This window comes from Molothrus ater, chromosome 8 (assembly GCF_012460135.2).
Source record: "Molothrus ater isolate BHLD 08-10-18 breed brown headed cowbird chromosome 8, BPBGC_Mater_1.1, whole genome shotgun sequence".
In the NCBI taxonomy this organism is placed as follows: Eukaryota; Metazoa; Chordata; class Aves; order Passeriformes; family Icteridae; genus Molothrus; species Molothrus ater.
In genome coordinates this window covers 18,226,862-18,243,334 of record NC_050485.2, presented here as the reverse complement: position 1 = coordinate 18,243,334, position 16,473 = coordinate 18,226,862, and the positions used below count along the sequence as shown (strand labels likewise).

The following is a 16,473-nucleotide window of genomic DNA, read 5'->3' as shown; positions in this document are numbered from 1 at the left end:
AAGACTTTTGACTCATCAAGTCATGCATATGGAGGTCAGAAAGGAAGACCAGACAGGTTATCTGTGTAGACATAATGCAGACTTCCTTGTATGCCTGCATCATGAGCTTACATCTAATTACTGCCTTTTCCACAGGCAATTACCTCACTCACTGTGGAGATCAGACCAGACCGGGGGGGCTGTGGTGAGGACATGTCTCAGCACTCTGTAGGGAAGGAGGCTGTATGCTACAGGAGGATTTGCTCATTCAGCAACATAATTCAAAGGAAGAGTCATTAGCTAAAGCAGTGTCCCATAGGAAGAAGAAAGTTGATTATGTAATTAAAAGAAGACTGGTAAAAACCTGTGTTCTACTCCGGATTCCTCCTGATGATGCTAGCAAGTCTCTAGCACCAAGATTTTGGCATACAGCAGCTCCTCATCTGCAGCACACATGGGGCTTCATTCCTGCTGTGCTATTCAGTCCCAGCTCACTGGAAATCAGGGAACTGTCTGCTCAAGGTGTGTTTGGTGGTATGAACAAAATGCCCACAATGTCCTTCTTGTTCTTCCTGGCGCATCTCTGACCCAGTCTGCGTGTTCAGGATGCTGCTCTGCTTGTGGGGCTGCTCAACCCTTCTGCGTGTGAGGTAAGGTATTCAATCTCTTCACCAGGTCAAGGAGGAGCAGAAGGGAGAGGGAGTTAACAATTTAGTGCCTTTCAATTATGCTAAAATGTTAAAGAGGCTGATTTTTCATAGTTTTTCCATCCCCACTAGGGACACAAATGGCACTTGAATTTATTACACTATAGTATCAGCCTTCATTTACTACAAATACTCACTTTTACCATAAAGGGAGATTGTGGAGGTAAATCCTGAAAGATATCTAATATACTGAACTTCCGGTGAGTATAAAGACAAGATTAGAAAGAAGACAGAAAAGAAGGAAAATTAATGAATATGTTGACCAGCCATGTCAGATCTTTCTCCTCACCGATTCCATGCATTTTGCCTGCCTTATTAAAAAGAAAAAGTCAAAGGTAGGAAACATTGCACCATAACACATGTTCACAGTGGGGCTGGATAAAGGCACCAGCATCAGGCTGGGAATTCCAAACTTCACTTTGCAAACAAAATACCTTTCAAAAGGCATGCATACATTTTCATGCAAATTCAGGGAGTAGGGTAGAAGTAAGAATGGAGATATTAATATTCTTGCATGTCAGTGAAGAACAAAAATACTGGGACATACTCATTTACCTGTTTGAATATTTTTTATCTCATTATATTAAAAATACAATATGTTATTATTAAGCTGCACTGCCCTTTGGCATAATCAAGGCAGTTTTATTTGCTAAATAATATTTGTGAAATACAATGTATTATGTCAAATTCAGTATCTAAAATAACATTTTAAATACAAAAGTTTTCCCAAGACAAGTACTACAAAAATCTCATTGTCTATGTGCATATCTGTCAGTTTGTCTCACAATTTTGGGGTCCAGTGTCTAATTTAAATTATGCTTGACTGGAGGGTCAGTCCAACAACTCTCTTAAGATTCATTCCCCAAACAGAGGCTTCCAGTTTCTCAGCTTCTCTCATGCTCTGAAGGATAAATTTTCTCTCCATTCAAAGGGTTGAAAAACAAAGAAATCTTGACTGTTTCCTCCTACCCATCCACAGACCAGCAGCTGAGTCTTCCCCAGTCATCACCAACTAGGAGCTTAGAGGAATTTCTTGAGAAAGAGAGAAAAAGAAAAGAAAACCATGTTTAAGAAGACACAAACAGGATCAAGGCTTTTTCTGTACGTGCAGCAATTAGGAGGATGCAATCTTCAGAGGTGTACTTTAAAGTTAAAATTGAAGACCCATGTTAGAGAATATTCAGAGTTTGGTAGTTCAAAGATTGAGCTTAGAATTGTATCCAAAATTTTCTAGAGTTCAGTGGGTGAGTGGGGGACAACTTAACCAGATCAGAAGCTCTTAGCCTTCTCTGAGATTCTATGGATGTTAAATAACCTGCTGTCCAGATTCAGACTTGTTAGCATGATGTCCTGGCTTCAGCCAATGAAATCTCTGCTGCATGCAGTGCCACCAACACTAATGAAAGTAACCCTCACCCTGAACGTCCCCCCTTTCAATGCACATCAACATCACACTAACTGCTCTAAAGCTGAGCATGCAGAATGCAGGAACATTTTATCAACTGTCAAAATTGTAACACTTTCAGAGAAAGAAGAGAGTAAGTTTCTTTCAGTACATCACAAAATCTTGGAGTAGGAGATAACAACAAATATTACAGCCAGATGACTGCAAGAGGGGTTTGAGTAAACTAAAATACTGCTGGCTGTGCAAACTGAGAGGAGTTGAACAACAAAGTTGTCCTTTGGCCAAAAACTTCCTGTTCACATTTTAAAGGGGTTGTGTCTCCAGTAACTCCTAAGATAGGCCTTATTTCCATGTTGCAGAGATGGTGTAGCAGCTACTAAGTTCTACAACTATTCTGGCCAAAACCTGCTATTGCTCCTGGCTTGTCTCCTACCTATCCAATGACTCCCCAACATCATTCATTAATGCACCTAGCCAGGCTAGCTCCTTGAGGGGCTGCTTTTGGCTACAAGAGGTCTGACTGAGCTGTCAAAAGTCCCAAACCGAAGGAGCAGCAGGAGCCCAGCCCCAGGGCCCCTCTGCTGGGCAGTGGCCCTACCTGGACACGGCCAGCGCCGTCACCGCCGGGCTCGTCCTGCTCGCCCTGCCAGTCAGGGCAACGCTGGAGTTCAGCTCCCGACAGAGAACAAGATGTTTTCCACACTTGTTACCTGTTGTGTGGTTTAAAAATAAATATTTAGAAAGCGTCTAGGGGGCAGCACAGATGAGATTGTTATTATTTACGGTCAGCAAGTTGTTAAGTTGAGAACAAATATATTTAATCTTGGCCTGTGCTGTTGCAAAATAGGCCCATCCCAATTTAATTTGTGGCTATGATAGTTACATGTGCTGACGTGCGGCGGTATCAATTGTGTGCTAAATTGGATTTGTGTATTATTGCTTTCTAAATTGCATGCCTAGTTCAGCAAAATTGTTCATCAGTTTTCACTGGCTCTGTGCTTAATAAGATGCCCCACAATACTTTGCTGCCAGGATATAATACAGCCTATAATTGCCTAGTAAAAAGAAATTACATAAAGCCCTGGTATTATCAACTTATCTAAATCTGCTCATAACAGAACCAATAATTAAATGCTGTGGACATTTCACATACACACACATACATACACACACCTAACAACATAACTCAATCGCAGTTACTCTGGTCTTTCTAATGACTGTGTTTCGTATTAATTTTATTTTCTTTAATGCACAGAATGAGATGTGGGAATATTTGGTCATTTAAAATAATTCTATAGCCATCTGAATAGGTTAAGGGAGTATGATCCTGTTTTGATTACACCTTTCAACTCTTTATTAAAGAATGCTGTTCCTGTATCCATCTGAAAACACACAGCCTTATGCTCATGTGCAAACAGGTGCTGTCTCTACACATCATTGGGTACTTGGGGTGGGCACAAATCTTTTACAGTCCTCTTGGACAAAACCCACAAACAATGTTCTTCTGTGCTCCCATGGATGGCTTTTAAGCCCTCATTTGGAGAACTGCTTAAGATATACATTTTACAAATAGCTAAAAGTTCAACCTGTTCAAAAACATGCATATGCAATTATGCCTGGAAAGACCTGCCATGGAAAGTTATAGACAAGAACTTCAGAAATTCTTAAAGGAGACTTTTCTATAGGTAAAGAAAATCCACAAAATGACTACAGAATACCACAGGGATTTTGGAAAGAATGTTAAATCTTTTGCTTTGACTTATGGACAAAACAATCTTTGATTAGAGATGAGAACAAAAACAAATATGAAGTTACCACAGCCAGACTGTCTCACATCTGGCATCTCAGGTGTTCTTACACCTTTCCTAGAAGCATCTGGCTCTGGCTACTCTGAGGCATGACAAAAGGTTTGATAAGCATCTGGTTAGGCCATTAAACATACAGAAGCATATTGGAAATATTTTCACAAAGCAATCTAAGCAATGCTGATGCCAAGTTCCATGAACAGCACTTCTGATGATCTCTGTGGTAATGCCCAATTACTGTATAATATCTTTATTTTTGGCGATGTTACATCTATAGCTCTATATTGATGCAAATTGCGTGCCTAAAATTGAAGTAATAGAGAATGTCTGTAATGAGGACCACAGCAAATAAGTGGAGTAAATTATACATAATAACACCACAATTCCTTTCTCTTAGAAAAAGCGCCGGGAAAAGAGCAAGCTGTGCTATTTAGGCTGTGTTTCTAAAGCTTTCTGACAGGTTTCAGCTCCTGTATTTGTTAGAACAGAGAAGTGAGCTTGAGTTGTTTTTAGTTCCAGTCAGCACCACAGTCCCACCATCTCATTAACCTCAGCTCTGTGAGAACTCCATGGTATCAGCTTCAGCTGCACACAGCCTTGAATAAACAGTGCCAAACACTAGGGCCTGCTGCTGGCCTCCCACCAGTCTGAAGGACCTCTGACTTCTTTTAAGGTGGCAAAGACAGCAAACCTCTCTGTTCCATCCCAGAGCAGGATCTGGCACAGCCCACTCTGCCGTGATGCCAGGACACTTTAGTACAGGCCATCAGCAGGGGTGCCAAGGCAGTGGACTTTCTGGAACCAGGACTATTTCCAGCCATTGGTTTACAGGTTCACGCAGAAAGGTCTTCTGAGGAAGACCTTTCACAGGCTCTCCCATGACAGAACCCATGGGAGAGCCTGTGAAAAAGCATTCAGCTTCATCCAGGTGTGCCCATGAGATGGCTGGCTCAGGTGTGCTCTCTATTGCCACCCACCACGGTTGCTGGTCACAGAAAGACCGCACCAGTTGCCCACACCATCTCCCCTTCACACCACAGTGCTCACACCCCCTCTTGCTGCTCACCACCAACCAAGGCTTGCAGCACTGGGTCCCAGTGCAGCTCCAGCCCACGCTGTGGTCATACCTGTGCCACCTGGCTCTTCCATCACACCGCTCTGCGCTCTCAGCCCAGCACCTTGCTCTGGGGTATTGCTGTATTTCATCTTCCACAGCTGTGCCAGGGAGGGGGTAAACATGGAAAAAGCATGGATTGTAACTATGAGAGAAAGATTCAGCTCCTGCTTCCCAGCAAGGGAATTTGACTTCTAACACCAGGATTTCGCAGCTGTCTCCCTGTCTGTCACTGTGCTGCAGGGTGTCACACTGGAGGAATGCATGCAGCGAGCTGGTGGGGTTGCAAGGCTCACATGCTATTGAAAATCCCAGTAACCCAGGAAGTTCATCTACCATATTGGAGGCAGAATCAGCAGTAAATTCCTACCCATGAGAAAGTAGGTATTAATATACTGAGATGTGAACTCTCAGAAACCATATTCATCAAACATTTCTGAAGACTGATAGAATTTTTGCTTTCAGAATCACCCCAGAACATTATCAAAATTCTCCCTGTATGGCAAGAAGTCCTCTTTTCAGGAGGATAAAAGTTTATAGGAAGCCAATATTTTACTCTGATTTTCATTTCTTGCCCTCTGCTGCACTGTTAATAAAGTGCCAGGGGCTTTTAGTAGCTCTGTCCCTCTATTTAGAATAAAAAATCTCAACCTCTGGTCTACAATGAATCAGGATTCCTTTTCCTCTCTCCCATGCACCTACCCTCACCACTCCATCTGTGCTTCCTGTGACGATGATGCTGCGTGTGTCCCAGTCCATCACTTCAGCAAAGCAGCAGCACACGATGTGGCAGCTGGGGCTGCAGGCAGTGCTGGTGCTTGCCAGGAGCTGCCCATTGACTGTCCACAGGTACAGGTAACATCCCGCACAAGACACAATGTCACCCTGCAACACAGCAAGAGGCAATGTCTCCAAGTCCCACACTCATCCTCCTCACAACTTTTAAATGCTGATTAGAAATTGCTGAATTGCTCTGATGTAAATTCTGACCATTGGTTTTTTTTTCTACTGGGCAGAAGATATGAACCAGACAAAGTAAAAATTACCTTTTTTTTTTTCCATGAAAAATTCTGACACCTTTACATCACAGAAACCTGAAATAACTGTCTCAGATTTAGCAAGATAATGCAGAAAAAGGTGTTTTTTTCACATTTTTAAATTAAAATATTTAATGAAATGTTCCCTTTCTGTTTTCCATAAAATCCAGGCTTTTAGTAAAAAAAGCAGACTGACCATCTGACCCAGGTACTGTCAGGGACAGGGGCTGTGCACAAGCAGTGCCTAGCACAGGTTCTGGGCCAGAACTAGTGCTCTTACAAGTTTTGCAAATAAGCATTCCCTGAAACAAGGACGTGGTGTTCACCTGCTTAGCTACGAAGCCTTTGGTGATTTCACAATCCTCCTCTGCCCCTCACAGGGAGCTCACTGTCATCGCATTTCTGCACCGTGTTCTGCATTTGACCAATGACCAGCTCTGCATCCAGTGACCTGCACTTGTGATGCAGAAAACATCCTTTGCACCTCTCCCCTCCTGCGCTCCACGCAGGTGCAGCCTTACCAGAGGCTGCTTATAAGGAGCAAATACTCAGGTTAGTCTTTAGGGAAACACAAGGAACCAAGAGCCGATTGTGCAATTGCAAGTGATCTAATCAAAAGTGCATTTTGATCAGGTTATTAATTGAAATTCTACATGACTTTTCTACTCTTGATCCATAGTAAGAATCAGCTAAAGAGAACATCAACAGCAAAGTCATCTGATTCTGAGAAAGGACAGACATTTAAGTGCAGACACATTAAGGACACATGTAAGTGTGCCCTTAAATTAGCAGCATGCATCTGGTGTAACTCAACTAACACCTTACTTCACCCCTGCCTCATTTGGGGCCAGGGCTCTTCACACTGCTGGACCGAATTCTGGAGATAAAAAATGATAGTATGTTCAAAACAGAGCTGCCAATAATTCAGGAGATTAAAGTACACGATGTCCAGGCATTTGGCAATAATCTACAACGCTTTTCAGGTCTGGATCAGGGATTTAAAACTAACTCAAATAATTACAGCAAGCTTCTACAATCCTCCTTAGTTTATGAACTTTTTGGGACAGTTCTTATTTTCTGTCAACACTACACAAACACCATGGAGTTTGGATCTATAGATGGAACTTCTAGATGTTCAAGCAACTCCAACAATCATATAATGAAGAGCTGTATAGGGTTCTTATTTCAGTGTTTTGGATTTTTTCTTCAAAACTTTGCTTTGAACCATTCTGAATTTTTCAGGAAAAAACCCTTGCTACCAATCATGTAATTTTATGTCAGTCAAAACACTGTAGCACAATGGAAACACTTTGTTTCTATTTTCATATAGCTTTACATAAACATATAAAGAATTAAAAAAATTACATTTCAGAATTAAATGTTCTGTTTTGCTAACGTCAAAAAGAATTTTTAATCCACATGACATGGACCTTTTTTTTTTCCTTGACTATTCAGTCATACTTTTATGAGGTTTCTCCTCTATTAAATGAACCTTTTGATACACTATTGTCCAAACAACTTGCCCTCCATCAAAGTGGAGATCAGTCATTTGGATCAGTCTCCAGACTGTTCCTGGCAGAGACTGTCTCAGTTTTGGACAGTTCCAGAAGAGCAGATACCTGGAAAGGCTGCTGTACTGGCTGGTGCAGAGTGGAGAGAACTCGGTCCCCTTGGGATCTCCAGCAGCTCTGTGCCAGCCCTCCCCTTCATTTCTGAATGCTTGGCACTGCTTCAGCTCATTTCACAAGGGACCAGCAAGATATTCTGAGCTGGCCTGCTGAGGGCACTGGCCACTTGACACTAACCATCACTGCTAGGGCTGGGAGCTGAGCTGGCACTGAACAGACAACTTAATTCCCACCCTCAAATTGCTAGCCATCAGACTGCATGGTAATAAAGCTCTGATAGGAGATGACTGCTTTGGCACAGACCAAGTCGAGAATATCTGCCTGGTTTCTTACTGCTATGAACTTAATTTTGCTTTTATACAATATCCAGGACTGGATTCAACCTCGAATTGTCTGAGCAGCTGAAATCCTGTTTTAATATTAGCAGAGAGAAAAAAAAAAACCAAATATAAAAGTAACATTTTTGGGAGGTAAAAGGTTGGGAGAATAAAAATCTCATCCAGAGTGTTTATAGTAAAATCCAATACAGAATATTTTCCTATCAACATGCATGCAATTCTGGCCAGGCACAAACCTCAACAGCTTTATACCCACTGCTGTCAGGAACTCTCCCTGCACCTGGGAGTAGAAAGGAAAGGAAAAAGCCACCATATCACTGCAAAGGTGTAAGGCAGTTGTCACCTGAGCTGACAGACTGCAGTCTAACATGTCTCAGCTGCAGGAACATGCAGCTCAGATGTGGCTCTGCTGCATGAATGTCAGGAGAAATTAATGAAATAACAGGGGCAACAAGGTTATGGGTGATCCAAATCCAGGATATACTAGGGTAATATTTCATGCTCCATAAACTAAAAGTTGTTTAATCCTGCTATCTATCTATCCACAGATGCTTCTTAGCTACTTAGCTACTCAGTCTAAGATGTTGCTTTTAGTGCTCGCCTCTCATCATTAAGAACACTATTAGCAATCTGGGTAGAAAGAAAAAAAAAATCAATGTATCAGACTCTCAGGATGTTTTTATGTTGGGAAAAGCACCCATTACATTATCATGAAATGTTCGTGGATGCATCAGAAGAAAGATGATAAATGAAGATCTTACTGTTGAATTGTTGATGGCAACAGAACGGAGGCTTTCCTCGTGGGCAGGAAGCTGGTTTATGAACGTCAGCTGGTTCAGGTCCCAGATGATGCACGTTCTGTCATCAGACCCACTCACAAAGATGCTGTAGGTTACAGATGCAGCAAGGCAGGTCACTGCCTGAGTGTGTCCATACAAAGCCTGGCGGGGAAAAACCAACCAATAAACCACAGCAGACGGTGGCTGATTTACTAGGGAACCACGGTCCTACCTCATTTGCTTAGTAAGAACAAGCAACCTAGTCATTCTTTGGAGAACTGAAGAGGGAATGAGGGGGAAATACCAAAGGATATTACAGAGAAGCATCCTTGTCCTCAATTCAATATGTCCTCAATAGTTGAAGAAAGCTGAGGGTCCAAGAGATTACATGACTTGCCCAAATTACACAGTGATTCAGGCCCCCTGGCCTACTCTTCAGACTCTAAGACAGTGCTTTGTGCTCAGCAAGAAAAAAAATCATTTTTCACTTCAGTCCATGCAGTTTTGACTAATATTTATGTTTGGAAATTTCTCAATATTTAAAAAACTTTTTGAAATACAATTTATCAAGATGCAATTCAGTAACCTTCTGAGTCCTATTTTTCTGTGTATCTGAACAAGTACTAACACATTTCTAATATTGGTTAAGAGGAGAAACAGCATTTATGGAGAATTCTTGCTTTAAAAGCCATGTAGGAATGCCTCTCTCTTTCATCATTACACAATATTCTATTGTTGTTGTTGTTTTATAGGTTCAGAGACATCAGGAGTGTCCAGTTAAACTTAGCTTTATTCAAACAGTTTCTTTAAAAAAGAAACATGCTTTAGGCAATTCAACAGCACAGATAGAAGGCATGGATTGAAGTATGCTGCTAGCAATTGTTTTATGCAGTGTTCTCAAGTGATTGCAGTGTGGACTTCTGCTACATAACCAAAGTAAATGACAGTAAAACCTGTAGGGCAACAGAGAAAAAGTCCTTCACAGCTTTCCTAAAAAGCCTTTCAGAGCTCTTTTTTAGCTGCCTTACTGTGAAAAATCAGACCCACCAGTTTAATTTTTTGGTTTTCTTAGGAAATGCCTATTGCTTGCTGGCTTTCTTTTTATGACATTGTTAGCACATTTCTAGATTCTATCTCAGCTTGAGATAGAATTCAGTTCAGCTTGAGACAGGGGAGCCACATGTAGCAGATGGCTTTTCTGGACACACATTGTCCTCTTTCCCAGCATGTGAGTGTGAGACTGAACTCTTGCTGGCTAACATGTGCTGCCACTTGCCAAGGTCACCAGGACCACAGCAATGAAACATCAATCCACTGGTGAAGAAGCTGAGCTGCAGCAGGCTCTGTATTACTGAAAGTGACCTGCAACTGTGAGGGATGACTTTCAGCCTAGGATATATTCCATTCACAAGAACTGTCAACTATAAATACTGACACAAAATTAGGTCTCTAACTGTGGTTTTCAGAAGTCAAAAACACTCTCACCTAAGCATGGAAAAGAAGGCTCAGAGATAGCTTTGGACTGGCTGTGGAACATGTTTTTACAGAGGACTGGGCATAATCAAGTGCCTACACTTGAGAACTGTACAAGACTGCTGCAAAAAGGGCTGGGACAAGGCAGATTCAAGGGCTCAAAATGTCCTCTCCTTTCTCCAAAGCATAAAAGAAAACATATCCAGTGTGAAAGCATCTGAACTGCAAAATCAAGCCAAGCTAAGCTCCTGCGCAAGTTTCACTAAAACATTTTTTCTCTCTTATTTTAACCCATGAAGATCCTACTTGGCAGTGAAACACTTTAAATACAAGCTGAGTGTGGAAGAGATGGATAGACCTGCACACAATTACAGTTTCAGCTTCAACCCAGCAGTCTCAATACACATTCATGAAAGAGGTCTCATGCTTTTGACTCCCTACATCTTTGCATTATCGCTCTGCAAAGACTGACAGATTTTTCCTTAATGGGAAATCTCCTGCAGCATAATTGCATAAAGATCTCGAGGCCTAACCAAGGTACTTTTAAAATCAAAAGACAAAAAAGAAGGATGCAAGGATGTTTAGTCCATGAAAACGTAAACCAAGTTTGACCATTCTAGTTAACTGGCTGACAAGGACACAGACACACTACAGATATGTTTCACACCTTCCTGAGAGGTCTGTGAGGCAGAAAGGACACCTTGCTTGAGTGTTTTGTTTGGCCCAGAAATTCTGGCGACTGGATTGCACAGATCCCTCTGCTAGTAAATTGCATGGATCAATACTGAGGCAATTATACTCAATCTTTAGTGCTCCACAAAACTGTAGAAGCAGATCCCACTAGACAGGCAAAAGATACTTTTTCTGCAGAAATATAGTTTCTGTACTTTACTACATTCCAAACCAGAACGTGTCAGTCCCATGAGACAGCTGGTAAGTGAATAGCATCCACTTTATAGCACATAAGCTGTTCTTAAGCAAAGCTCACTCTCTTAGGAAATTTTTTTGTTCAGCAGAAAAAGCAGCCACCATGAAACAGTGAATTACAGGAAAGCAGAAAGCAATTCACTGGAAGACATTTAGAACCATAGTTCAAGTTTACATCCAGTCCAGACAGTCATAAAAAGGGAAAAAAATCTCCACTGGCAAAGTAAAGGAAAAAATACAAAATTTGTAATTGCATGATCTCATACCACTTTGTGGATTTTGGGTAATACCAAATTAATCACAGTGGAACACATCAGCAAGCTGATTTTAGATTGTTAAAGAGAAAGACATTATAATGCAGATAAAAGACAGCATCTTTGGTTGCCTGAAACTCAGACTGACCTCCTAACTTTTTAGATGCTGATGAAAATTATTGCTTATGATTTTCCCTACTGCTTTTTCTTCCATTTCTATATTCATGTCCTCCTTTGGAATAATAACCAGCTGAATTAAAAGGTCATTAGATCTCATCTCATATTTGTCTTCTACAGCATTTAACATCATAAACCTCAAAAAAGAGGCTCCTCTAAAACAGTTTCCCACACTAATTGCAACACAAATTCCAACAGGAATGTCTGGTAAATGAAGATCTAAATACTTCTCTGGTATTCCAGCAGGCTATGAAGTTTTCACTTCATTTAATGATAAATAAAATATGTTTTGGCTTAAGTTAGGAAGAGCACTGAACTATCTGAATACCCCTCCAGAACTAACAAACAGAAGAAACTTCTAACACTTGGAGACCTTGGTGATCAAAGAACCCTTTGTCTGTCTAAAAGTAGCCCGAGTTGTTTAATCAAGAGTATCTTCCTTTCTTTAGGGAAGAATGGCCCCATGCTACCTTCCACATATGATAGTGGTGTACTCTAGTTCTACTTGTAAAGCTGAGAACTCATCATAGCTGGACCACACAAATCTTGCATGAGAATTCAATTTTGTAAATGAAATAGTATGTATGCAGGTGGTTGGTGACTATAGATGAGCTCTAAATCAACAACCACTTCAAGGCTTTGGATAATGAGGACAAAAGCTATAGCATTCTTATTGGATGCATCCCTCCCTCACACAGTGACAGATAAACCTTTTATGTTCTGAATTCAGGCTGAGAAAAAAGAACCAAGAACTTTGCCTGGCTGAGGCTTCATCTCCACCAGTTAAGTTTGCAGGATATTTTAGAGATCCTGTCCATTGCTGTAGCAGCCCAGAACAAATTATAAGCATCTCCAGGTGGTATTTGTTTTGGAAAATAACCCAAGGTCTGCACTTCAAGAGAGGAAAATATGCCTTATCTTCGTTATTTCTTTTATCATTATGAACTTTGAAAATGCTACTAAAGGGAAAAAATCCACCAAGTGGCACTCATAGCTATGAGCTGTTGGTACAAGGTATATTATTAGCTCCTGCCCTGATACAGGCTGTCACATGTCACATGCTTATTACTGCCTTTTTCCTGCCTTCTTATTCAACAAAGGTGCCTCTTCTGACAATCATCTGAGAGATAAAAACATTATCTTCTGGGTTTCATCAAGTTTCCATAGCAGAAAAGCCACAGGACTTACCTGTCTCAGGTTTAGACATTTTACTTTGTCCTTGACCAGGGAGAATTCCCAGACACACACAACTGAGCTTGTTCCAGATGTGATGATGGTAGTTGCTGAAGGACACACTGCACAGAGGCACTTTCCCCAGTCTGCCATGCACTCAAATGTAGTCACATTCTGTACAAGAGAGCATCTTTAAGTCATATTCTCATTGGGTGATACTATGCACTTATTATTACCAAATGACAGATTCAATTTTCAAAGCTGACCTTCCATATTTTAAATCTAAGAAAAGCTCATCATAACCAGTCTCTATGTGTGGCCAGCTGTGAACATGTGGACCTGCACAGGCTGTGGCTGCATGCAGCTGTGCCATCTTCCAGGGACCAAACAGGAATGCTGAACAAAGCTCAGCATCTCATGTCTTAGGAGATCTGGGTCCCGATTCCTTTTGTGCCACACTTCCCACACAACTTCAGGAAAGCTCATTCTGCCAACCATATTGTAACAGAAGGCAAACATTCCATGTAGATTAAAAAGCAGTCTCAGGCTGTGATGGCCACTGACAACGGAGTTACTGCCAGGCCCTCAAACCCTCCCTTATTTGGATTGAAAAGCCAAAAGACAGAGCATTAAATTCCATTCTATGCTCTGTTAGCAGCACCCAAATCAGTCTAAAGCAGTGTCAGGTCTATTACACACTGCTACAATCACAGCACAAGCATCCTCCTGCACATTCTGCATTAGCTCTTCCCCACACAGCTGGGACAACAGTCTGGTGCCAGTGATTCTGGTGGAGTTGGATGGCACAGCTACAAATTCCCTCACCTAGACAGAACAAACCTTTACCTACCTACAACAAGGACTAAAGTTTTTTATAAGCTCATGTCCACTGGCACTGCCGACCCAGAGAAAATTCAAGTTGGACTCCCAACTATTACTCACAATGACTGTGCAATCACACTTACCATGCTCAGCATCACCCTGAGTTTTGAAGTGACAAACTGAATAATTGATGCCTGCAGCAACACTATGAACTGCTAAGCACTGATTTTATTAGACAGGGAGCAGAAATTAAAATATATCTCATGGCTTTTTCATTTCCAATGACTTTAGGTATGTCTGTAAGAACATAATGAATGCCATTTGCACAAATATCCAAGTCAGTATCTTGCTGAATTACATGTTATGCTATTCTGGTAACTAAGCTAACTCAGAATTCTTTGCATAGCATTGTCCCAAATACATCCAAAAATCAGTGTACTTATGGCAGAGGAAGAAACTAGATCTGTCAAGTGCCCTAACAAGCAGTGTGATGATATAGACCATTTATTTTTAACAGCAAAGAATTAAGAGTATTAACTTCATTATTTTGAATGAATGCACTGGGCTATGCTAGAGCCTGAGGGGAATTTACAGATGGTTCTGCCTTAATTCCAGCAGAAATTTCTGCACAATGAAATTTCTAATCAGTGACCAGGAGACCTTGTGTTGTCCTTATGACCTATGGACAACACAATCACTAGATGGAAAACTTGAGATAATTTAGAGGCAAATGCCATGTTTTTGAGCAGTTTAAAATCATTTTACACCATCCTGGGTATCCAACTTGAGATTCTTCAAGAAGGTTTACAGTGAGAAAGTCCTGTCCAGCATCCTCTGAAATCAGCTCCCCAACAGCCTCTGAAATGGGTGCCCAAACCAGTTAAAGACCACAACATACAATTAATTTCTTGAATTCTTAGAGTTTTTCTTATTTACCTTTTCAGATCCATATGTGCCAAAGCAGCAGGTGAAGTCCTCAAATCCCCAGCAGAATGTTTTACTCCAAAGAGGAGGAATCAAAATTTTATTTTTTTCGACAGCCAGAATGCCTTTCTCTGTATGAACAATGTGCCCAATAGCTCCCTTGGGATAGTCTGGCAAGACAGAGAAAATATTTAATTCTTTTGGGTTTAGAGCACTTAAGTTTTCTCCTTGCACAGCTTGTGTGGTGAGGCTGGCAAGTCTCACATCTGGGCTCAGTGCTTTGCCCAGGCCTACAGACAGAAATCCACTCTGAAACTGAGATTCCACACACAATAGTGGAAACAGGCCTCTTCAGTGGACAGCATAAATGCATGTGGAGAGGGTGACTTAAAAGAAAAATTGTTCCAAACTCTACAATAGAAGTTTGAAGAAGTTTTCAGTGCCCACTCCTAATACTAGGATACAAAAATCACAATTGGCAGAAGGGATCTTGATTGAACCAACCCATACAAAGCTGTGAGACTACTTGCATGATCTTGAAAATCCAGATTCATCATGTCCAAAAATTGTGTACTTGTTAGCTCAGAAAATGGAACACAGCCCCTGCAGCACCTTTTATGCTAACTGGTGAGAGCTTCAGATTTTGCAGACTGCTCACAAAAGGAGGAAGAATTCCACTTGAGTGAAGGAACAGCCCAGTCTCTCTTCCCGTGGAACCTTTCCCTTGAGCATTCCTAGATGGATGTGGTTTTGTGAAGAGCTAGAAGAAAGGAATGTCATTGAAAAATAAATCTCTATTTGCAAGAGCATGTAGAAGAAACACCTGTTTAAATCCTTAATCACAGACTCCAGGACCACCATACATAAACCTTTTAATTAAAATAAAACCTTACGCATACTGCGTTTTCATCAGACTACATCCCTCTGCCCCTCAGAGAGACAGAAAGCTAATCCCAACAATTCTGGACAAGAAAGAAAACACAGGTGAGACTTTGAGCTGAGTTTTAATAGACTATACCCATTCCCAGACTAGTGATTACTTGTGTGGCTGTACTGAAGGAGCAGAACCCAGAGCTGATGCTGCAGCTGTATGGGATACAACAGCAGCAGCATGGTTGAAAGTGGGGGTGCATACTGAGGTAGTACCCAGCCTGGAAAAGCCTACATCTCATCTTTCAGCAGATTTACATCAGATGATGTTTCTGATTTAAGTTACTATTTCTGGTTTGCAGTAAAAATACTGTAAGATCAAGACAGATTATGTCCTCTACTCTCATGATAAATGGTACCTGCTTTGGTATCTGTCCAAAGTTGCTGATAAATCCCAGGATAGTGCCCTTAATCAGAGGATCTTTAATGTTGTTGAGATCCATCTTGTCTCCATAGAAGTAAGGGTGATAGGTGTTAACTGCCTCCACTGCAGCTGAGCCATGCTGCTTGTGGCCAAAAATCAGGTCTATCCAGCGATGAAGGTGGGCACTGACATAGTCACTTTCCAGTGCCTGGAACCAGAACAAAATGACTGAGTTCACCAGACTGTATCCATTACAAATGCATTACTGCTTTCCAGTCCTGGCTGGAGACAAATTTTCTGCAAGTCAATCATCACAAAACTTTCAGTTTCTCCACTACCACCATTCTCAGAACAACTACATAAAACACTGAGAGACTAAACTGGACCACCGCCACAAGAAACAGGACAGGGTTGCTATGTTTGACTTAAGAGACACCAGGAGCAATATCCTCAAAGACAACAAAGGTAGGTCCCACAAAGCAAAATGAAAGTATTCCACAGATCTTGGCACCCACAGTGATTGGCAAGCGGATTAATAGGACCAGAATGAACAATTACTACTGGACACACTGGAAGAGATGCTACAAGGTAACATATACACCTAAATTTGAGCTTCATAGAAAGCTCAATGCAATCA

The 16,473-nt window shown here is 41.3% G+C and overlaps 1 protein-coding gene across 1 annotated transcript in view; it reads right to left on the bottom strand.

Moving 5' to 3' along the window:
- Window positions 1-1,236: 1,236 nt before the first annotated feature.
- The window catches only part of WDFY4 (WDFY family member 4), a 112,713-nt gene continuing 97,476 nt past the window's right edge, over window positions 1,237-16,473 (bottom strand). Inside the window, exons 54-62 of the mRNA XM_036386196.1 lie at window positions 15,832-16,044; window positions 15,155-15,302; window positions 14,555-14,712; window positions 12,812-12,970; window positions 8,775-8,954; window positions 5,713-5,895; window positions 5,024-5,111; window positions 2,690-2,801; window positions 1,237-1,718 (exon numbers count right to left, since the gene is read on the bottom strand). Coding sequence (XP_036242089.1) covers window positions 1,652-1,718; window positions 2,690-2,801; window positions 5,024-5,111; window positions 5,713-5,895; window positions 8,775-8,954; window positions 12,812-12,970; window positions 14,555-14,712; window positions 15,155-15,302; window positions 15,832-16,044 — 1,308 coding nt within the window. The 3' untranslated portion in view covers window positions 1,237-1,651. The remainder of the gene's footprint in view (window positions 1,719-2,689; window positions 2,802-5,023; window positions 5,112-5,712; window positions 5,896-8,774; window positions 8,955-12,811; window positions 12,971-14,554; window positions 14,713-15,154; window positions 15,303-15,831; window positions 16,045-16,473) is intronic.